We start from the raw sequence: 21790 nt of genomic DNA on the forward strand, positions 1-21790 counted from the left end.
TGATCTGCAACATCCAATAAATGACACATTAACAGAAAACCTTGTACAGTGCAGCGAATCACTCTAACTGATGAAGTACAGAACATAATCTCTGCAGCAAAGTTGTTTTGTCAGTAGTTGGTGTCAGCTGCAAGGGTTCATGCTCATCATTACATCCACTCTTGCTGATAAACCATTTACAGCCTGTAAACTATTATGCATTACTATTAGCAGCTCAGAGAACTACACAGAACTGGGTTTGGCTATGTTTTCTTTCAATATTAGTTTCCAAAGAATCACTCATCAAGTTTTGCTCCTGCATGTCCACGTGGCTATCACTGTCTAATTCCTCTACGTTTTTCTCTGTGTATTCTGTTTGGCCAAATTTAGCAGTAGCTTGTAACTGGTCAGGAGCTCCATCCTCTGATTGGTTTTCAGTGTCGAGGCTTCCATAGCTTTCTGAGTCGGTGGGCTTGAGAATTGGGCAGATTTGAATCTCAGACATATTTGATGATGGCAGAGATTCACTTGGACTGTCTTTGTAATTCATTGGGATCAAGAAAGGCTCATCTTTATGCTTTGTTTCAAAACCTGTAAAAGAGGACAAAAACACAGTCAGAATCAGAATACTTTATTCAATCTAGAGGAATTTATGTGGTCACATTTGCTCCAAGACTGTTTCTATATACAGTTGAAATTGAGGTGCCCCTTTTATCATATTGATTTTGTTATTTTCTCTGTAGAGGATGTGATACTAAGGCTGTGCATCTATTGCAGTGTGCACTTGTGCTTTAGATGGAGGAATTGTACAGACAGAAATGTCAAACAACCATCAGTTATAATTTCAAAGACACACAACAAATCACTACATTTGGTCTATACAGACCTGGCTGGTAGCTTCCCTGGCTGCTGTCCTCTCCGTCTGTGGCCTCCAGGTCACAGAGACCCATAATCTGCTGCTCGCTCACTCCGGTGTTTCTTTCAAGAAAGTAAGTGGTCATACTCCCCTTTCCCTTCACCTCTATCTCTCCTCGTTTCTGGATGACAAAGCATTTGTTCTTTAAAGCCCTGAAATATATGAAGGCAAGACTTAGAAATAAAGGCAGTAATCATTCTGATGATAACACAGGTTTCATAGCACATGAAAGTGTGTATGGATGCAGGTTTTCTTGTGCAATATTATGTGTCTCCTCACTGGTATACAGTTGGGCTCAAATGGATCTTGTTGGGGAGGCCGTGACTCTCCATACGAGATGCAGTGTTGACAGTGTCTCCGAAAAGACAGTAGCGTGGCATCTTTTCCCCAACTACACCTGCCAATACAGGACCACTGTGGAGACCCACACGGATCTATAGAAATACAAAACATCACACAGATGGAATTACATATGTATATTTGGATTCAAACTCTGGCACAGGTGCATTTGGGGGAGTGAAAGAAGACTCCTTCCACTCAAAAGTGTGTTTTTGTCTCTGCTGCTTACAGCAGAACTACCGTAATGGTGTAGCACAATAATTGAGTAAAATTCCCCCCATTTCACAACCATTTACTTAAGAAGTGCTCTATAAACTTCCTTGCACCTGAATGGGTCCTCCAGTTATGGGGTTAATAACCTCCTTGGCAGCTATAATCATGCCCAGAGCAAAGTTGGCCACCCTCTCAGCATGGCTGGAGACAGGTATAGGAACCCCACCTACCACCATATAGGCATCCCCTATGGTTTCAACCTGGTAAAAACAGAAAAATACTCTGTCAGGTTCAAACAGATGACATGATGGGAAAAAAAACAACCCGTAACCAAAAGCTTTATGGAAATGCATGAATGGTTCTTTTCTTTTCCAGTGAAATGTACATGGAAAAAACCAGGTTACACCATTCATATTTACCTTGTAGACATTGTGCACAGTGGTGAGTCGGTCAAATTGCAGGTACATGGAGTTAAGCATATGAACGATTTGAATGGGTTCACACATGGCACAGATATTGGTAAACGTCACTACATCACTGAACAATATGGTGCATTCCTTGAATTCTCCTGTAGGACACATACACACAAATTAAGATGCAAAACAGCCACATCAGATAGGCCCAAACAAATTATCCAGTATTTATATCTTTTAACTATCTATTAACCTGCATCTACTTTTTTGCCCTCTTTCAGCTGGTTGGCTACATGCTTAGGCAGCATGGCATACAGCAAGTTCTCTGTCTTTCTCTTCTCTTCCTCAAGGTGCTGGGACAGGATGCGGAGCTCTTCCTTCTTCCTTTCCAGCTGACTGGATAGCTCCATTTCAGCCAGTCGCTGGTGATTGAGTAGGATAAGGTCTCGGGTGACATCATGGGGTGCAATGTCAGAAATGTGCATGTGCATTTCCTCCAGCTCCTGAAGGCTTCTCAGCAAAGGAGAGGCTTGATATAACATGCAGCGCAGAGAAGGCATCCAGATCATCTGACCTGAAGACAAATAACAGAAGATGGAAAAAAATACACACATAAGAAAAAGAAAATGTTTCTTTCTTTTTACCTCTGAGCTGAAGCATAGGCCGGCCTTTCCATGTCTCAGGCATCATTTCCCTGCGAGTCTGCATGACAAAGTGGCTGTTGATGAACTTCCGGATGCTGGAGATTGTGAAAGTCACCTCAGGATGCACAATGCTGAAGTACTCATCTAAATGGATATTCACAATCTGCAGCCCAGGGACAGTCCTTTGGAGATTCACTCCAGCCTGATGCACCACCAGCTGTACCACACACCACCACCATTAGGTTTTCACCGTTAATATTATATGACTTAATTATTTATGACTCTTGAGTTGGTTTATGCAGAGACTGTTCATCGCTAATCTAAACCATGTATATATTTCTGTAAATTCTACCTGCTCATCAAAGACTACATGAAAAGGGAAAGCATGGCAGAAAGTCTGCAGGTCAATTTTGAGCTTCATGGGATACACAGGTTCAAAATTCTTCAATGATTTGCCTGTATAGCAAAATAAATGTTGTAAATATTTATTTATACATGCAAATGTAAAAATGCAAATGTCTTATAGGAGTCGTTGGGCACAGCCCATTGCTCCAAGGCTTTATGTTAACTGTACCTTTTCCGATGTGAACCAACTCCTTTGATGTCTGCCAGTGACTCCTGGGCATGGTGAAACTGATCTTTGTTTTCTTTTCATGATCAGACTGTTTGAATAAACAGAAAAGAGTTAGAATTCCAGTAAAATAAAATTGTTATTTAATTTACCACTTCTAAAATCTAACCTTTTTGATCCCGACGGTGGTATTAGGTTCATCAGTCAAAGAATGAAGGATCTGGGCCTTTGAGGAAGCATCAGTTTTACTGCTAACTAGGAAAACCACGTGCTCCTTCTTTCCAGTTCTCTCCAGTTCTTCTAGCTGGTTAACAATCTCCATTGTTATCTCACTGTTGAAAAAATCCTTAGCAACAGCACCAATAATACCTACAAAAGAGAACACTTGGTATTTAGATCCAAATACTCCATATTAAGAATGAGAGTAATGTAGCTCAAAATTGTTATTTCTAAAGGAAATGTTTCAAATAAACCAGGAACAATGTGACAAAGTCCTCTGCGGTCAGAATAATAATGGAGAAGCATGGTTCCATCAGGGTTCCTTTCCACTCGAAAAGAAGGTGCATTCATCTCCTGCAAGAATCAAGCATGGAAAAATAAAATATATCTCCAATAAAAAAGAGGGGGGGGGGAGAGAGACAGATGTGAAAGCAAGTACCTTATAGGAGAGCGACAGGTAGCTGTGAAGTGCATCCAAATTCTCCGTGAATTCAGACAGATTTCCTCCTAAAGTCCGCAGCATGTGATGGTAGCCGGAGCGTTTGCAAAACTCAAAGAAATACTCTCCGAACTGCCTCAAGACTACCTCTGGTTTTACTCCTGAAAGTAAATCAATAAATAAATAAATAAAAACATGTATGACTGGAATTTTCAATTTCATATATTGAAACAACTTGTGAATGGAAAGACACCTAAAAGCTTGCAGGCCTCTGCCACTAAGTGCAAAGTGATTTCATCTTCGTAGACTTCATGTGTCAGGAAGGTGTCCTGGACTCCAGCTTCATCCCTGTGTATGATGATGATGATGATTTTGGGAAGACAATATGTTTATTTCCTGATATGTTTTAAGAATGTAACAGAAATGTGTTTCTGCTGTAAAAATTCATTAATAAAGCAAACAGATTTTGAAAAATTCAACTCTCTCAAAGAGAAATTTTTCTTTTACCTGAGCTTGACCCACGCCTCCTCGCCAAACTTTTCCACTACCAGCGATTTCAAACAGGCATTAATAAATCCATACTGTCAGGAATACAACAAACAAATCAGGCCAGCTGAGAAACTAAGATAATAAAAGATAGCATACCATGAAAAGCAGCATACCATGTCTCTGTGCAGTTTGTCCACCAGCAGCTTTCCCCTTCACGATTATCGTCACACCGCTCTCTCACCACACCCAGTCTCTTCTCTCATAAAATAACCAACAAGAAAATCCAGCCTGTTTAAGAGACTTCCCAGTCTCATCTCCACAAAGGAGTTGTCCAGTCCAGCCTGGTGCTAACAACCCCCCCTGGGGTCTGGGTGACATACAGCCTCTTATAAATAACACTTTGATAACAGGGACTCGAAAATCACTGTAACTCATAACTGAGAATGAGTTACAATTGTAGCAGCCAAATTTCTCTTTTTTACCCATTTTAGGAGGGTTAAAACATGTATTCTTATTGTCACATCTAAGTAATTTTGACTCATATATTTGTATATGTGTGCAGATAAACAATTCTTTGTATTTGGACCACCTTAATCAATAACAGCTAGAGGGTACTGTTATTTACATTGCTGATAATGAAGGAAATCATAACAGAATTTAATTTGGATTGAAAAAAGGGAAACAGAAACAGATATTTAAATGGTCCTTTAATGCAATGGTATAATGATTCACACAATTATGGGAAAAAGTAATCAGGAATGGAGAATTTATTTGATGGATGTTGTGATTTCACTGAAGTCGGACACCAGCATCAAACGCAGGAAGGACAAGTCTTTGGAAGAGGAGCACCTCAAGCACATGAGGGTTTGAGGAAACTTTCAGTATCCAGGCCCCACCCCCACAAAAAAATCTCAACAACCAAAACCATGTACTGGACCAATACTGCACAAACATAAAAACATAAACGTGTCTTCACTAAGATCCAGTTTACTCCTGATTGTAAAAAGAAATCCCCTCACATTTGGGCCATTTCTAGAAATGATCATGGACTTTACAACTGCATAGAAAATATAAAAGTGTAACTTTTACATACACAAATTGCAGGATTTAAAACAGATGTAGAGAGACTTCAATGGTCTCTACTTGCATAAAAACAGATAAGAGGAAAATGTTGGGGGTAAAATGCTCCGTGGACCAAGACACTGTCTCTTTAATAGTACTTGTAAATAATAAATCAAGTACCATTTAAAGCCCAGTTTTCTTTAAAATATTCTCAACATATTGTCAGACAGTAATATGAGAAATTATTAAGAAAAAACAACAAAGCTTTTAAACAAGTCAGTTAGTGTTGATCATCAGTGACATCTAAAATCTGACTCATACCAGTCTTTTCAAATATTCTAGTAAAAACATATTAAAGAATTTCAGGTCATATGCTCTTGAACCTGCTCATCAAACAGACGCTTGGTAAACACAGGCTGGTTCTTCGTGTTCATCTAGTGTTTTTCAGCCAGTGTCTGTTTTGAAGTTGAAGTAATTGCTGAGGGGAGGTAAATAGCACCAACAAGAGTGACCTAAAGTGTGGGCAAGTGTCAGGTCCGTAATGAGGTCTGCAGAGCCTTCATGTCCCTCAGGAGCCTCAGATTCATTTTGCTTCTGTCTCCTGGTCTAGCCTTGACTGCTGCCGCAGAGTGACCTCTGGTGGACACTGTGGTAGACACCCTCAGCTCGTTCCCATTGCTCTGCCTGCAATTGGCTTCTTTTCTTAACTTTTTTATCTGGCAGAGAGACAGGAAAAGATAAGAGACACAAGTTTTAACAAATTATAATAATAATAAAAAATAAATAACAAGAAAGAAAACTAGTGACTGCATATGTGAAAACACACCTGCGACTTGTGCTTGTACAGCTTACTGATCTGCTCTCCTTTCCTCTCCATTTTCAACAACAGCCTCTCCTGCACCCTCCGAAGTTCCTTTCTTTCCTGTTCAAACACACAATCCTCCACCTGCCTCATTAACTCATCATGCTCCCTGCAACACACACGCAGAAACACACTGAAAAAAACCCCCAAAGTACTTTTGATAATCGTCGTCTGTGACTTGCCTTGTGTCGAGATCAAATGAAATACTGCTCACAAGCTCATGAGTCGCAGCTCCTCCTGCAGGGCTTGCAGCAGCTCCGATAATTCCTCCCCGCTAGCCGAAGAGGAAGAAGAGGAACTGTCTGAATGCCGGTGGCCGTCTGTGCCGGAGCCGTTCGTGTTGCGTGAGAGGACGCGGCTGTTGCAGAGGTGGGGCTGGTGTCGCTTCAGGAGAGACAAAACTGACTGGACGTTGGCTCTGACCGAGTGGCTGCAGCCTACTGACTAAACGTCAGAGAGAAAGAGAGCGAGTCAGCATAAGGGAAGTGCATGTTAAATATGGTAGAGCATTGTATTCCATCACACGGGCATGTCTTTTTATACCGTTCCAGCAACAAAGGGTACATCTCTCAGGCTCAGTCTATAATGTGGCTCTGTGTGGGAATATTGCTGCGATGATTTCTGGAAAGGAAATGGAAATAAAACTAGGGAAGATGGAATTTGGATTGATGTTTTTATCTGGTTTCCCTGATGAACATGTTTAACCTTTTTAATAAAATCTACACTTGTGAGCAAAACTGTCTCTTCTACCATCTACTTATAAAGAAGGAACCTTAGCAGTCTCAAACAGAAGTAAAACCATGAGCTGAGCATGTGAAGGTCTTAACCTTTGTATTGGACTTCTTCTCTTTGGGCTTCTTGGCGGATCGGCACGGTGACACAGACTGCAGCAGGATCCTACTGGCGTCCAACCCCGTCTGTAGCTGAGCATTGGAAAGAAGAAAGTATGTAAAGTGAGTAACAGAGAGAGCAAAGATGAAAATTATAATTCATGTCTCATTACTTGGTTGGCCTTGTCTTGGATGAGCTTTCTTTGGTACTCCTCTTCCTGTAGTTTCATCTCCAACTCAAGGATCTTCATCTGAAGACAAACAAACCCATCATACGATGAATATATCAAAACACTAACTTTTACTTGTTACCACTTTTAAGTCCAGTAAAAATAGAAAATACTGACAAATAAAGAACAAACCTGAAAATAATTCTTAGCTTCTTAATGTGCAGATTAATCCAGGTCCATGACAGCATACAGAATTTTAAATTCTGAGCTCCTCTTAAGAACCAGTATTCTTTTTGTCTTGTTCTGGTCTGTTTAAAGACTTCTTGTAAACTCTTGTGAACATTTATCTGTTTTCTTTAATATGAGCTGTGGGAAATTCAACTGAAAATTACACTAAAACTGTTGTTCAGTAATCTTAGAAAAGACACCACCAGGTGATGAATAGCTTGAGATGCTTTAAAGTCCTATTTCTGGCATGAAAAAACAACCTATTTTAGTGATTAAATGTTTTGTGAACCACTTGCTTCATCTATATTTAAGTAAGTAGTACAGTGAAATAGCCAACAAATTATGCACTGCTTCACTGCAATTTCCCCAATTTGCAAAGCTAACTGTGGGCCAAAATCAGACCCTTTGGTGGGACATTTAGAGCCCCCAGGACAGCAGTTTGATACTCATACTTTTGATTTATCAAACCATGCTTGAACAAAAACAAGCTGTGGGTAATCTGGGGAAGCCTGATGCCACTGCCATGGATTTTATGATGTTTAATGGCAATATTCTCTTCCTTATGACAGAAGAGCATGGGTTGTTCAGTAGATAATTTCAGTGTACCTGACACTACGTCAACAAGTCTGTATATTTACCTCAGAAATGTTCTGTGTACGTGTCAGTCTGAGATACTCCCGCTCAAGTCTCTCCAGCTTGTCAAACTGAGCATACTGTGATGCTGTGTCAGACTGCCACTCAGCTGATTTGGCTTTCTGCAGGATGTCCTGAAAGGAAGATAACAATAAGATAAGATAACCTTTATTAGTCCCACATGTGGGAAATTTGTTGGGTTAAGGCTACCGACCTTCGCCAGTGCCATCTTACCCTTCCAACCATACATACATTACAACATCACATGGGGAAGACAGGTCAGAGAGGTATAACAATGGAAAATGCACAACATGAGGAAAGACGAGGAGAAAAAATAACTCCCCCCAGACTGAGCTCCAACAGGGAGATCAACAATCTTCGGTCGACGTGGGTGGACTTGAATGAGGAGGGAGAAAGTCACAACACAGTCTTATTATCTAAAGGAGGATTGTTATTCCTGTCAGCTTTTGCCTTGAGCATCCAGCTGCCGCCAGGGGGCCGCATGAGTTGAAGAGGGTAGTTAGTTTGGTTAGTGCGAACAAACTCCATCCAATTTTACAGTTGGTCTAATGTCCGTCACTGATCAACAGGTCTCTCAATTCCATTTGTTCTTCTTCAAGATGTTATCCATATAGCAGAGCCATGAGCTTCTCCAAGATCTTATCCATATTGTGTTCAAAAGCAGTATGAGTACTCACAGCCCTGCCCATCCTCTATCATGTCAGCCAGCCTTGTGGAATTTTGAACAGCTGTAGCCGCTTCTTGTTCTTCGATAAGCCAGGTCCGAGCCAGCTCCAATCAGCCAGAACTCTGTTATCATGGTTCCGAATTGGTAGATGCCGTTCAATGTCCTCCATCGAGTGTCGCTAGACACACGACACAGCCGACCATCGAGTATCCAGCAGCAAATGTCTCCGCAGGACAATCAGGCTCTCCCAAGCCCAGAGTTGTCAGTTTCGTTAAGGGACCAGTTGATCAAATCCATAATTCTTCTTTAGGTTTTAGAGAACAAGTTTGGGAGACTCACTTAGGGTTAGAGATTAAGCGAGACTATACAAAAGACATGAGAAGCCAAGCAGGACAGATAAGGGAGAAGGAGAAAGTGCGAGCGCCTCCGTCAAGAATATGGATCTACGGACTACTGATTTCAAGTTTTTAAATGAATACAGTGGTCCCTCGCTATAACGCGGTTCATCTTTCATCTTTCGTGGCCTCACTGTTTCGATTTTTTTTGTACAATTTTGCATGCTTTTTTTTTTTTTTTTTACAGTGCACTGTGTTCTGCGTCCTGATTGGCTGTAGACCACTGTCAGTCAATCTTGTACTGTGTCTCCTGTACAGTACAGAATGCGTTCAGCTTGTCAAATTTACATCAATTTTCTATCGCTAGCAGTGTGACTCTGAGGTGCTGTACTGTATGTTTTTAAGTTTTCTCCCCAACAAACACAACAATTTCGACGAAACATTTTGCACCGTCAAAGGCAACCGCGGGTGACTTTGGTTTCATTCTATAATACTGGACTTATTTTGCTATGAAGGTTTGAACTTTGAGAGAGTTTAAACAAGAGAGAAAAGTGTGAAAATGTTCATGCCTGTCTGAGAGAAGTGTATAAAGTGTGGAGTGAGGGGTTTTACAGCCTTAAAACATCTATAATAATTGTAAAAAATAACGTTGACTACTTCGTGGATTTCACCTGTTATTTTTAAAACGTAACTACCGCGATAGACAAGGGACCACTGTATATTTTAAATGAAAAGCTACAGGCTATGACATTTAACCTGCTGTTTAAGCAGGTTGGTCCTCTCTGTTCTGGCATTGCGCAGCATCCTCCTCATGTGATCCAGCTGTCGCTCCAGCTTCAAACAGCGAGACTCTGCGGCAGCAAGGTGGTTGATCAGCACTAGAAATAGAGAGAAGATACGCAGAAGACATGTAGGTAACAAAAAAAAAAAAGACTATAGCTTGAAACAAGACAGTAATAAAAGTATATGAAAAGGTAATTAAATTATTATCACCATATATCTATCTATCTATCTATACTCACCTTGGTTGCAGTTGGAATGGGCACTTCTTTGTCTTTCTGGGTCTTTTTGATCATTTAAGAGTCTCGGTGTAATATCTTCATTCTGTAGAAGTGTTTGTGAAGCATCTTTTCCCAGTGCATGCAGACTCCGCTCTGCATGTCCTTTTTCCATCTCCAACCTCCTGATCTTTTCTTGTAGGTTCCTCAAGGCAGATAAGATCACTTCACAGACATAAAAATATAAGTTAGCTACAGGAAGGGTCTGCATATCGTGACATATCTGGTGTAACAAGATATTTTTGGGGTCTAAAAGGAAAAAGAAGATAACATGACAGGAGCTAAGAAAGGATGATTGGACGAATGAATAGATGTTGGTGAAGCTGAGACATTCAAGTAGTGCAGCATCATGTTGCATGTGTAACCATGGAGCTCTGAAACACTACAATGCCTGAATGGAAACTCTACACAGGCAACAGAAGAGATGCACAAGTTAATTGTACCAGTACTGTTGGTCTCAGGGAAGGCTTTGATGGGTGATGATGGAACATATGATTGATGAGTGTGTGTTTGAGGTCTGTGATGCACAAGTGTGTTGATAAAAGGTCGGTGAGCTGGGTAGTCTTTGTAGGATGGCAGAGACAGACTGTCAGGCACCGGTCCACAGGTTGGTGGTGGTGGTGGATAAGATTCCTGCAGGGAAACAGGACTAAATGTTATTTAGTTATCTGCATTTTCCATATTAGACTTTAGATAACTGCTGGCATCTACATTTTTTACAGTGAGCGAATAGAACAGGGCCAAAAACAACAAATGGAGTACAGAAAGTGAAATGACCGTGAGAAAAAAAAAACTATATTCATTCCGTCCAGTTCACGTCAAACACAGAATAACTTCAGCCCACTATTAGGTTTGCAACATCGTTTAGTTTGAGTTGTAGCAACTGCTGCTAGGCAGCTTCCTGTGCAGTCTAGCTAACTCAAGATAAACGGTGGCAACCTGCTTTTAATTTTTCTTTCAATTGAAATTCACCCAAATCTGGTAATACTACCGTTTCCCGCGTAGCATCAGCTGCGAGTGTTTTTGGCAGCGTCTCCATCGAAATGCAACCATTCCAGCCTGTCTCGCATGTGTTAAAGAAATGCAAATGACGCAATGCTAGCTGAGAGTAGAACTACAGCACATCGCTTTTTAATTACGACTGACAGATTACTAGCTAAGCACAGTTTGTACAGCCGTTTGTGCTAATATGGGCTGTGCAAAAGAAAACACCACTTTGACAAGCGACACAGTCCATGGTTTCTGAAGGGTACGAATGGTTTAAATCACATTATGACTCGTTAGACACTAAGGACATATAAAAGACGCGGACCGGAGTGCCAATATCCATAAAACAAGCGCACACGGTGGGCTTACCGGAAATGTAGTTTCTCCTCAGCGGAGATTCCGCTTTGAAGAATCGAGATGTTTAGGAATGAAACTACAATAACTCTCAGACACCCTTGAGGGGTGGAGCAAGGGTTTGCAAGAGTTGCCGGGAATTTTATGGCAACTTGGGTAGTTTAGAGACTTTAGAGAAGGTAAGTGGGATGGTCGTGTTATTTTTCCAAACTGGGTCGTTACCTAGGCCGTATGGGCATCTTAACTGTAGGCTACATTCAACAAATTTACGAACACATGATAGGTTTGTTGTAGTCATGCTATTAATACATTTCACCCACCGCTTTCCAACACAGGCAAAAGCTAACCTGCTGTCTTTCCGATAACGTGTTACTCTTAGCTGTAGCTACGGTCTTACTAACATAATAATAAGTTAGGTCGGCGGTTCATCATGCATAGTGTGTCGTTAGCATGTTTTTGGGACATAGGGACTCTTAAAAAAAGTGCTATTTTTGATTCTGAACTTTTTACAAATATCCACTTATTTTTATTGTTATTGTTTGTGATTCATTTTCTTAAGTTTCTTAATATCGTAAGTTTCCTTAAGATATTTTTTAAAATAAATATGAATTGTTTATATTGTTTGTATTTTTTGCAGAAAAGCCTTATTGCTGAGCCCCTGCCAGCTGTAAACACATCATCATGTCTTCAGAGAATACCTCGTATGGTCTTTTAAGTCTTTCCTCTTGAACGTGTTCTTGAATGTAATGTTTATATCCATGTAATATGTACACATATGTTTCCATTTTCTAGAGATGATGAGGATACTTTCAAGATCCTGATTGCTACAGATATTCACCTTGGTTACCTTGAGAAGGATGCCATTCGTGGAAATGACACATACACCACACTAGATGAAATCCTGCAATGTGCCAAGCAAAATGAGGTGCGTGCTTGTTGTAAGTGGACCTGAATGGACCATTACCTCCGCATGTCTCAAGTATCCATTTCTTTTCTTTTTGCTTGTTTCTTTGCTAACAGGTAGATTTCATCCTCCTTGGTGGCGATTTATTCCATGACAACAAACCTTCACGCCAGTGCCTTCACAAGTGCCTCACTATGCTGCGAAAATACTGCATGGGAGACTCGCCTGTACGCTTCGAAATCCTCAGTGACCAGAAAGTCAACTTCAACACAACACAGTCAGTTTCACTTGGTGTCATCCTATAGAGGTTTTGCACGTAATGTCATGTGCAGGTCGCTTAAGAACTGTTCGCCATATTGGATCTGATAAATGGTGGCGATCACATCCAATCACTCATATACACTTAACATACAAATTATCACTGATATTAATGAGAAATGAGCTATGCTGACTCATTGACGATGTAAGAGATAATGTACAGAGATGTGTCAGTATCATTATAATATAAATACAATAAAAATCAGGTAAATACCTGAGCAATAACTGTGGTCCACTTGATCCAGTGATTACAATTCCAGGCCAGTAACTGGGGTTTGTTACCCATCTTGACACATAATACTGATAATTATTTAAACTTTTATACACCTTCATATCTTGTCCAATATAATTCGTTTTTAAACAACATAATGATCTAAATCATGTGGTGTGCAGTCAGGGGGAATGCAAGGGTTACACAGCAAGAAGCTTGTTATGAAAGTGTGTTACTTTCTCTGAGAGAGTATATATACTGGTTTCTTTACTCTTTTACTCATCTAAGGAATGTTTAGTAGGTTTGTAACTGTATTTCAGGATTACAAGCCCAAAAAACAAGTTAGTGTCACATGGTAAACGGTCACGTGTCTGTGTTAAATATCAACACTTCACCGAGTTCTTTTGATTCCTCATAGGCATCCGATGGAAGACAAAACACTGCTTAGTAGACCATTTCACACTTACACAGTGACTTCTAGAAGGGTGATGCGTCCTGCATGACACGTTGCCGCGGATCTCAAAATGGTGGTGCCCCCAATAGTTTTATTATAGAAGCTCTCTCATTCTAGTCTAAAAAACAGTGTCTCAGTAACTTTCCACTAGAAGATGGTCCCCTGTTATCTACCTTTTCCCAGGCAAGCGTGAGTCTGCAGCATTCAACCCCCCAAAGACACGTAGTGTAATGCCTTTATTTTCAGGGCCGTGTCCACTTAATACTATACTATATAACTTTATAACCCTTATTAATAAAAAAGCATAGCATTATTGAGGCACTTCAAATTATTTAATCACAACATGTGCTAAACTTCTATAACACACTGTTTTATTTGTTATGTATAAATGTTATGTGTGTGTTGATATCTTGTAGGTTCCCCTGGGTTAATTATCAGGATGAAAACCTGAACATCTCTATTCCTGTGTTCAGCATTCATGGGAACCATGATGACCCAACTGGAGTGAGTTGCTTTTAGTGACAAAGGAAGTTATGAATTCAGATACAACACCCATTGTCAGGGTTCCTTTGACCCAGTGTTTTCAGTTCTGGACCTTTTGTCATTGTTTGTTTTCACGTGTGTGTTTCCTGTTTTATTGTGTTAGTCTTCTGTCTGTGTGCATTCTGTTAAGTTCTACTTCCTCTTTGTCATTAATCAGATTTAGTTCAGCTGTGTTCTCACCTGTTTCCACTCATCATCGTTATCCAGTGTATTTAAGCCCTCAGTTTCCCTCAGTTCTTTGTCTTGTTGTCGTCAACTCATCGTGTGTGTTTACAGTCTAGTTCAGTAGTTAAGGTCAACCTTTCATGTTCAGTTCATCCTGTTTGTGTAATAAATCTGTGAGTCCTGCAGTTGGGTCCTCTCTTTCCATTCTCATACACCTGACCGTGACACCCATGCACTAATATTCAAGTATGTGGATTTCTGTATGTTTTCTCCAAGGCTGAAGGCTTGTGTGCATTGGATCTGCTGAGTGCTTCTGGACTTGTCAATCATTTTGGCCACTCCCACTCTGTGGAGAAGATAGAAATCAGTCCCATTTTAATACAGAAAGGCATCACCAAGCTTGCCTTATATGGTCTTGGTAGGTTCATGTTTCCAGATGGATCAGTAGTGTCCATTCCTAAAATAATCTTGTTGTTTCACTAAGATTTGTCAATCAATCAACGATTGATTTTAATTTTGTATTAATATGTCTCAAGGTTCTATCCCAGATGAGCGCCTGTACAGGATGTTTGTCAACAAACAGGTATCCATGCTTCGCCCGAAAGAAGACCAAGATGGCTGGTTTAACCTCTTCACCATCCATCAGAACAGGTAACTACATCATTTAAAAGCATTTGAGATGCAGCTGTGTCAAACTATGGAGTGCTGAAAGGGTCAAACAGTATTAAATAAATACATAAATAAATACTTCATCATGTAATCAGTTAAACGGGTCATTAATATAATAATTACATTTTGAAATACATAATAAATAATTTACAAAGTACATAATTAAGTAAACAATGCTACTGGCGATTTAATTTGAAATGTATTCTGGGATACCTGGATACTCCAAATCCATATAACCACCTATTGACATTGACACTGCATCAATCCATAATCCATAATCTGGGATTGGGCCATCTTGATTTGCTGTGCAGGGTAACCAAGCAGATGTGTGGGTCTGTTGACGAGTTGTTGTGATAGTTTAAATGACTTCATGATCCAGGAACCATGAAATAAAAATAAATAAATAGTGAAATAGTAAAACATGTTTTTAACTAATTAATGACACATTTAAGTCATTATTTTCTTTTGAATTTATTTATTAATTTGTTGAATTTATTTCCTATCTTAGTTAACTAGTCATACAGTTAAATAATGATGTCTTATCATGAATTATTAATATGTGTTATAATTAATTAATTAATTCAATAATTAAATAAACACACAATGGTGCATTCATTTATTTCATTTACTAAACAAGTCTGTCTCCAAGTGTTCCTCAGTAAACATACAGGGTGTTCTGTATGTCAGAGTCTTACCTCTGATACTGCTGGATAAACAGAAACTCACTCAGGAACGAGGTCACACAGAGCTCAAGTTTTCACTTGCAAGAGGGAAGCAGTTGTCTCCAACCCACTTCAACTTGCTTTCCTCCTGCAGGTTGTTTTTATTGGTTACACACAGATGTCGGCATCTCGTCCCAGCCAGGTGGCTTCCTTCATTGAATAGAATCTGTTCTTCTCAAGGCTGCTTGTTCCCCTTATCGAGGTCGTGCACGTACTCATATGCGCGGGTTACATAGAGAGCAAATAGAAGCATTCTAGCTTTTTAAATGGCAACTTACAACACATACATTAAACCTAACAGTGTATATGAGAGGGAAGTTGTGACATGAAAAAAAATCTTGTATTAGTATAACTTGTTCATAAATTTCTTTTTATTTGATCACCTAATTATGTAAAAATACCAACAACTTTTTCTGTGTTTGTATTTTGTCAAGGAGTAAACATGGTCCTACAAACTACATTCCTGAGCAGTTCCTGGATGATTTCCTTGACCTGGTGGTGTGGGGTCATGAACATGAGTGTTTGATTAAACCCACCCTAAATGAACAGCAGCTCTTCTATGTGTCACAGCCTGGAAGCTCTGTAGCTACATCCCTTTCTCCTGGAGAAGCCACCAAGAAGTATGAATGCACACACATTAAATGAATCACATTCTGAATGTATTTTAATGTCAGTTCTCAAAACACTGTTTGTCTGTTTATTCATATCTAGGAAAATTGGTCTGTTGAGGGTGAAAGGTCGTAAAATGAAATTGCAAGAGATCCCCCTGAAGACTGTGCGTCAGTTCTTCATTGAGGATGTGGTGCTGGCTGATCATCAGGACTGTTTTACACCAGATACACCTCATGTAACAAAGAAGGTGGAGGACTATTGTTTTGCAAAGGTCACAGAGATGCTGGACGAAGCAGAAAGGGAAAGACTTGGATGTCGGCTTACACCTGAGAAACCTCTTATTCGCCTGAGAGTAAGATGGATACACTGTGTGCATACATCCTAATGTTGCTGCTTAATTGAAATCTAAATATGAAATTCTCTTTGCAGGTGGACTACAGTGGCGGTTTTGAGGCATTCAATACCTCACGGTTCAGCCAGAAGTTTGTGGATCGTGTGGCCAACCCGAAAGACATAATTCACTTTATCAGACGCCGTGAGCAGAAGGAAATCAAAGGTTTGGCTGCTGCTGTGAATCTCTACACCATTAACTCAGCACTGGATAAATCCCATAATGTAGCTCTGCTTCAGAGAGTAAACTGACCATTCAGCCCTCTGATTTAATTCATTTTGCTTTTTAGATGAGAGCAGTATTGACTATGGGAAGCTGTTCAAACCTACTGCTGTCGAAGGGTTGAGAGTGGAGGACCTTGTCAAGCAGTACTTTGAGGCAGCAGAGCAGGTGTGCTCATCTTAAAACCGGCATGTTTAGTGTATGGAATCTCTTGTTTTCATCTGGCATTTGATCTTTGTATTCTTTCTGTATGTCTAGAAGGTACAGCTGTCCCTGCTGACTGAACAAGGCATGGGTAAGGCCATTCAGGAGTTTGTTGACAAAGATGAGAAGGAAGCCATCGAGGAGCTTATCACTTACCAGTTGCAGAAGACACAGCTCCATCTTCAGTCTAGAGGAGTAACCACAGAACAGGATATAGATGCAGAGGTAAAAGAACGTAGCATGTAGTGGAAGTGGAGTAATTATTGTCATATTATATATTTTTCATGTTTTTATATTTTCAGGTTCGGCTATTCAGAGATTCCAAAAAGAACACAGCTGAGGAGGAGAAAGACATCCAAGAAGTAAGTAATGACTTCACTGAAGCCTGAAATTCATTTCTGTGTTTGGTTAATTGTCTCTTTCTTTCTCAGGCTATGAACAGAGCTAAGGCTCACCGGTTGGAGCGTGGTGATGGTGACTTCGCAGATCAGGATGTTTCAGATGTTAATATGGACTCTGACGAAGGCTCGGTTCCAGTTGCTGCACCTACACGAGGCAGAGGGCGAGGAAGCAGAGGCCGTGGTGGCCGAGGGAGGGGCAGAGGTGAGGGCGATAAAGAGAAGCAGTAAAGGTGTATTTAAAAATCTTGATATGCAACAGTGCAGTGACTACGTACAAGTTCCCATAAATGTGTGGCACTTGTAGGTTGACTTGCTTTCACTCTTATGTCCAGTTCATCCCAAACCAGCTCGATGGGGTTTAAGTCTGGAGACTGTGCTGGCCACTCCATGTTTTCAAGCTTACCATCTTGTTCATTTTTCGTGAGGAGTTCTGGCATAGCTTGGACTTATGTTTTGATGTTGATGCCACACACTGTGGAATCATCCTTTCACCTACTGACGGCATTCAAAAACCCTGCACGATGAACCGAAGATTTCACATTTTGATTCATTAGTCCATAATACCTTCTTCCAGTCCTCAGTAGTCCAATGACAGTGTTTCATAGCCCAGGCAAGCCTCTTTGTCTTATTCTGACATCTTAGCAGTGGCTTTCTTGCTGCAACTCGTCCTGTCAAACCTGCAGCTCAAAGTCTTCTCTTCTGAGACTTGTTTACTACAACCACTATTAAGCTGTGTTTGAAGCTTTTGTCCTGTGAGCCGCCTATCACGCAAGCTGTTAACTCTCAGAAATTTGCCCTCTGATTCAGTTGTGGCTTTGGGTCTGCCAGAGCTCTTCCTGTCAGAGTTTGCCCCAATTTCTGAGTAGCTTTTGATGGTGAAAGAAACTATAACGACTCCTTGACTTTCTTTCCAATTTCTTTGTAGGAAGGACCTACATTTTTAAGTGTTATGATGCTCTGTCTCTCTTCCATTGTTAATTGCTTTTTTTCTCACCATTTGTGTAGCAACACACTAGTTTCTGCAATACAGTACTGTTCAACTCATGCTCACAAGGGTATGGTACCACAGTGTGTTCCAACACTGCTTTATACAGACAAAGGAGGTTGTAAGTAATCTAGAAAATCTGAAACACCTGTAGGAATTGTAGCACCAGCTTTTGACTTCCATTGCTGCAGAACAACTTTAAATTGTTAACCCATTTTGTGTTGCATGAAAAAGGAGCTTTTTGTATAATTCTGAAATGAACATTGATGATAACATGATGTCATGATGGGATGACATTTCGCATAAATATTATAGACATTATAGGCTAATGTGATAGTACAGAAAAAGCAACGTATATAATATCAATCCATGATTTCAATGACTTGTTCCATTATTTTTCGGGCTGTTCAGGTGCGACTGCCTCTGAACCAAAGCCAGCTGGTCGGGGTCGGTCCCAGAAGTCCTCAACAACATCCCAAAGCAGGAGCATTTTTCAGGGTAGGGGAATGTAAACTTCTGTTAGTGTGACTGTCTGTAAACACATGTTGCACTTGTCTATCCACAAAAAGAGCCACAGAAAATTCACAGAAATCTGTCCCACGTCCACTGTATGTTTCCTCCCTCGCTCTTCAGCATTTCAGGCATCCTCTCAAAAGCCTTCTCGGACTAGAGCCACCAAATCTTACACAGATGAAGTGAGTTAATGATAAACGGTAACACTCATAAACTCACACATCTCCATTTTTAAGTGAAGCATACCATCCACTAACATTTAATCTCATATTTATCCATCTTTAGGTGATCATTGATGACTCAGATGAAGATATACCTGTAACAAAAGCTGCCCGGCCGCCTCCAAAGTATGTTTGTTTAAACCTAGACTGTAGAAGTGTTATATAGTGTTGTATTTTAGAGCAATGGCTTTTCTTAAAATCTTTGTTCTTTTCTACACCAGACCGTCATCCTCATCATCATCATCGTCCTTCTCTAAATACGGCTCTCAGAGCCAGAGCCAGTCAAGAGGAATTGCATTTGAGGACAGCGATGATGATGAGGTAAAACAAGAAGGCAAATTCATGTATAGGATGTGTCGTGTAAAGTGGGATTAACATTAAATCATATAATTTTAGGTGCAATAAAAATGCATCTGAATTCATGACATCACACATATATTTATCCAACATTGTTACATCTTTTAGTTTTCTCTGACTCGTGCCTTAATCCTTTTTTCTTCATCTCTCTTTTTTTTTGATACAGGATGATCCATTCAAAGCCCCGACCAGAAGATAACCATAAGTCCATCTTAATTTTTCCAAAGTTGCAAGTTAGCTGCTCCGGTATTATTCTGAATGATTTCAAGGTCCATACACATTCAATTTCCTCATCACTCATTCTTAATGTTAAGATTTTCATATCAGTCTGTTTTCTGGTGAAAGGTTAGATTGAAGGGTACATATGGGCAAGGTGGAGGTTTTGTCCTGGGTTTGCACAGTAAGACTGTGCCTGTCAGTTGGTGGTGGGCTGCATCTGTACATCAACAGTAACCACTAATGGGGTTTATCTCTGGCTTTTGTAGTACTTTTGTAGTTCTTGAAAAATAAATGTTGCTTTTGATATGTAATCAAGTGTTTTATTTTTGCAATATAACTCAAAGTCACACATACACTTAGTGGACCCTTTATTAGGTCCTCCTAACTAGTACAAGGTCGATAATCACTTTTGCCTTACTCCTTCGTGACATAGATTCAAAAAGGATACTGGAAACATTTCTCAGAGACTTTGGACATGATAGCATCAGACAGTTGCTGCAGATTTATCAGCTAGATATCCATGACGAGTCTCTTAATTCCATTCCAACCCAGAGTTGTTCTATTGTATTGAGATCTGGTCACTGTGGAGGGCGTTTGAGTACAATGAACACATTTTCATGTTTAAGAAACAGTTTGAGCTTTGGTGCATGGAGTGTTACCTTGTTGGAAACAGCCACCAGAAGATGGGTGTACTGTAATCATTAAGTATAACAAGAAACCATTTTCGACACCTTTACACCAGCAGCAACGGCTCGAACCATTGCTACAAGGCAGGAAGGCTGACCCAACCATCTAAATTCTGCAGGAGACATTGGGCCTCCTTGTGCTGGGCTTACACTGTGCGATTTTTGGCCCATTTTGAGCCGATTTTTGAGTCGTGCGACCGTTTTGGCGATCGGCCCGATTTTAGCCTTCATCGTGCGTCGTGCATCGTGTAGTATACGTGGGGTAACGAGACGCGATTAACACCTCACGACCAGCTCCCGATCATCAATCGCTTGGTCGTGAGGGTGTCACCGCAGTTTGTCACACTGCGCACGCGCAAACACAAATGTCAGCGAAAAAGACGGCGCAGCACGGCAGTGCAGCGTGTGATCTGGACACAAGCGATGGAGGCACAACTTGTAGAACTTTGGAAAGCTCATCCGAGCCTTTTCGATGTGGCCTCACAAAATTATCACGACCACAACAACCGTGAAAATAGTTGGATCTACACTGCTGCTCAATCACAGCTGCCTGATCAATGTTTTTCATTAGCAATTTAGCAAAGTTGATGGTGGTGGTGTGTCTGTGTGAGTGAAAGACAGAAAGGGAGAGCGAGCGACAGAATTTCTGTTATAACCTTCATTTTTATGGACGCACAGTGTGAGCACTCAGGTCTCATCAGAGCATCGGCCGTATAGTGTGAGACCCTGCATCGTGACCTATGAACTTCTAACCCCTGCGAGTCAATCGTGCAGTTTGAGCAGGAGCTGAATCGCGCGACTGAAAAAATCGCACAGTGTCTGCCCAGCTTTAGACTCTTCTGCAGCTGTAGCTCATTTGCTTCAAGGTTTGAATGTTGTGCATTTAGAGTTGCTCTTCTGCATTTCTTGGTTGTAACAAGTGTTTATATAAGTTACTGTTGCCTTTCTATCAGCTTGACACAATCTAGCCATATTCTACGAATTCTGAATAACACCATTTTAGAAGTCAGGTATTAACCCTTTAAACCAGGGGTCCCCAATCGCAGTCCACAAGGGCCGGTGTCCCTGCATGTTTTAGATGTGTCCTTGAGCCATCACAGCTGATTTAAATGGCTAAATTACCTCCTCAACATGTTTTGAAGTTCTCCAGAGGCCTGGTAATGAGCTAATCACTTGATTCAGGTGTTTGACATCTAAAACCTGCAGGACACCGGCCCTTGAGGCCTGGAGTTGCGCACCCCTGCTTTAAAGATGGGTTGGGGTTTAAAGGGTTAATGGAGTAAAGTCCCTGTACTTTGTTGACCATAAGGGGGCAGTATTTCTTTAATCTTCAATCATGCTGAACAAATGATTGTTTCTCCAAGCAAGGTGGGCTATCATCTGATTGTGCAAAAAGTTTGAATTAAAAGTTTGATCTAATATTTCATCTTTTGTTCATAATGTAAATAATGATAAAAAAAATATTTCTTCATCACTTTAATTTAAGGTCTGTGGGTGTTTCTTTGAGGCTGGGATGACACAAACATTTAACGACACACAATTAAGAATAGAACAATTGTCCCAG

The 21790-nt window shown here is 40.5% G+C and overlaps 3 protein-coding genes across 5 annotated transcripts; 1 reads left to right on the plus strand and 2 right to left on the minus strand.

The window, feature by feature from the left end:
- Positions 1–214: 214 nt before the first annotated feature.
- Positions 215–5718, minus strand: gucy1b2 (guanylate cyclase 1, soluble, beta 2). The gene is made up of 15 exons (XM_024804930.2): positions 5668–5718; positions 4241–4314; positions 3987–4081; positions 3734–3894; positions 3549–3648; positions 3245–3444; positions 3079–3166; positions 2857–2960; positions 2505–2721; positions 2114–2434; positions 1867–2015; positions 1561–1707; positions 1175–1329; positions 866–1047; positions 215–570 (listed from the first exon to the last, which is right to left on the minus strand). The coding sequence occupies exons 1-15, from the start codon at positions 5716–5718 to the stop codon at positions 215–217; spliced, it is 2400 nt and encodes a 799-aa protein (XP_024660698.1).
- Positions 4913–11368, minus strand: cep57 (centrosomal protein 57). Of its 2 annotated transcripts, XM_004543699.5 has the most exons (11): positions 11080–11362; positions 10532–10721; positions 10053–10253; positions 9787–9908; positions 8013–8141; positions 7150–7227; positions 6974–7069; positions 6690–6767; positions 6361–6590; positions 6111–6255; positions 4913–6000 (listed from the first exon to the last, which is right to left on the minus strand). In XM_004543699.5, the coding sequence occupies exons 1-11, from the start codon at positions 11125–11127 to the stop codon at positions 5815–5817; spliced, it is 1503 nt and encodes a 500-aa protein (XP_004543756.2). In that variant the 5' UTR covers positions 11128–11362; the 3' UTR covers positions 4913–5814. The 2 variants fall into 2 exon arrangements, with proteins under 2 accessions (XP_004543756.2, XP_076729328.1); XM_076873213.1 differs by lacking the exon at positions 6690–6767 and having other exon boundaries at positions 11080–11368.
- Positions 11369–11460: 92 nt separating this feature from the next.
- mre11a (MRE11 homolog A, double strand break repair nuclease) lies at positions 11461–19851 on the plus strand. Of its 2 annotated transcripts, none has more exons than XM_076873211.1 (19): positions 11461–11608; positions 12067–12130; positions 12222–12354; positions 12450–12610; positions 13733–13820; positions 14301–14442; positions 14561–14675; positions 15850–16035; positions 16127–16379; positions 16457–16583; positions 16708–16808; positions 16899–17069; positions 17147–17206; positions 17276–17447; positions 18642–18728; positions 18864–18925; positions 19029–19090; positions 19186–19285; positions 19488–19851. In XM_076873211.1, exons 2-19 carry the CDS (start codon positions 12111–12113, stop codon positions 19518–19520), a joined length of 2073 nt encoding a protein of 690 aa, XP_076729326.1. In that variant the 5' UTR covers positions 11461–11608; positions 12067–12110; the 3' UTR covers positions 19521–19851. The 2 variants fall into 2 exon arrangements, with proteins under 2 accessions (XP_076729326.1, XP_076729327.1); XM_076873212.1 differs by lacking the exon at positions 11461–11608 and adding an exon at positions 11640–11712.
- Positions 19852–21790: the final 1939 nt, after the last annotated feature.

The sequence above is a fragment of the Maylandia zebra genome, linkage group LG14 (genome assembly GCF_041146795.1).
Source record: "Maylandia zebra isolate NMK-2024a linkage group LG14, Mzebra_GT3a, whole genome shotgun sequence".
NCBI lineage: Eukaryota > Metazoa > Chordata > Actinopteri > Cichliformes > Cichlidae > Maylandia > Maylandia zebra.

Coding starts and splice junctions, on each gene's coding strand:
- gucy1b2 (XM_024804930.2), bottom strand. CDS start 5,718: ATGAACACGAAGAACCAGCCTGTGTTTACCAAGCGTCTGTTTGATGAG. Junction 3,649..3,733: donor ACCTGTCGCTCTCCTATAAG/GTACTTGCTTTC, acceptor TGATTCTTGCAG/GAGATGAATGCACCTTCTTT. Junction 3,167..3,244: donor CCACCGTCGGGATCAAAAAG/GTTAGATTTTAG, acceptor TTATTCAAACAG/TCTGATCATGAAAAGAAAAC.
- cep57 (XM_004543699.5), bottom strand. CDS start 11,127: ATGGAGACGCTGCCAAAAACACTCGCAGCTGATGCTACGCGGGAAACG. Junction 6,591..6,689: donor TACCCTTTGTTGCTGGAACG/GTATAAAAAGAC, acceptor TCTGACGTTTAG/TCAGTAGGCTGCAGCCACTC. Junction 6,256..6,360: donor GAGCTGCGACTCATGAGCTT/GTGAGCAGTATT, acceptor TGTGTGTTGCAG/GGAGCATGATGAGTTAATGA.
- mre11a (XM_076873211.1), top strand. CDS start 12,111: ATGTCTTCAGAGAATACCTC. Junction 16,380..16,456: donor AACCTCTTATTCGCCTGAGA/GTAAGATGGATA, acceptor TTCTCTTTGCAG/GTGGACTACAGTGGCGGTTT. Junction 18,926..19,028: donor CCAAATCTTACACAGATGAA/GTGAGTTAATGA, acceptor ATCCATCTTTAG/GTGATCATTGATGACTCAGA.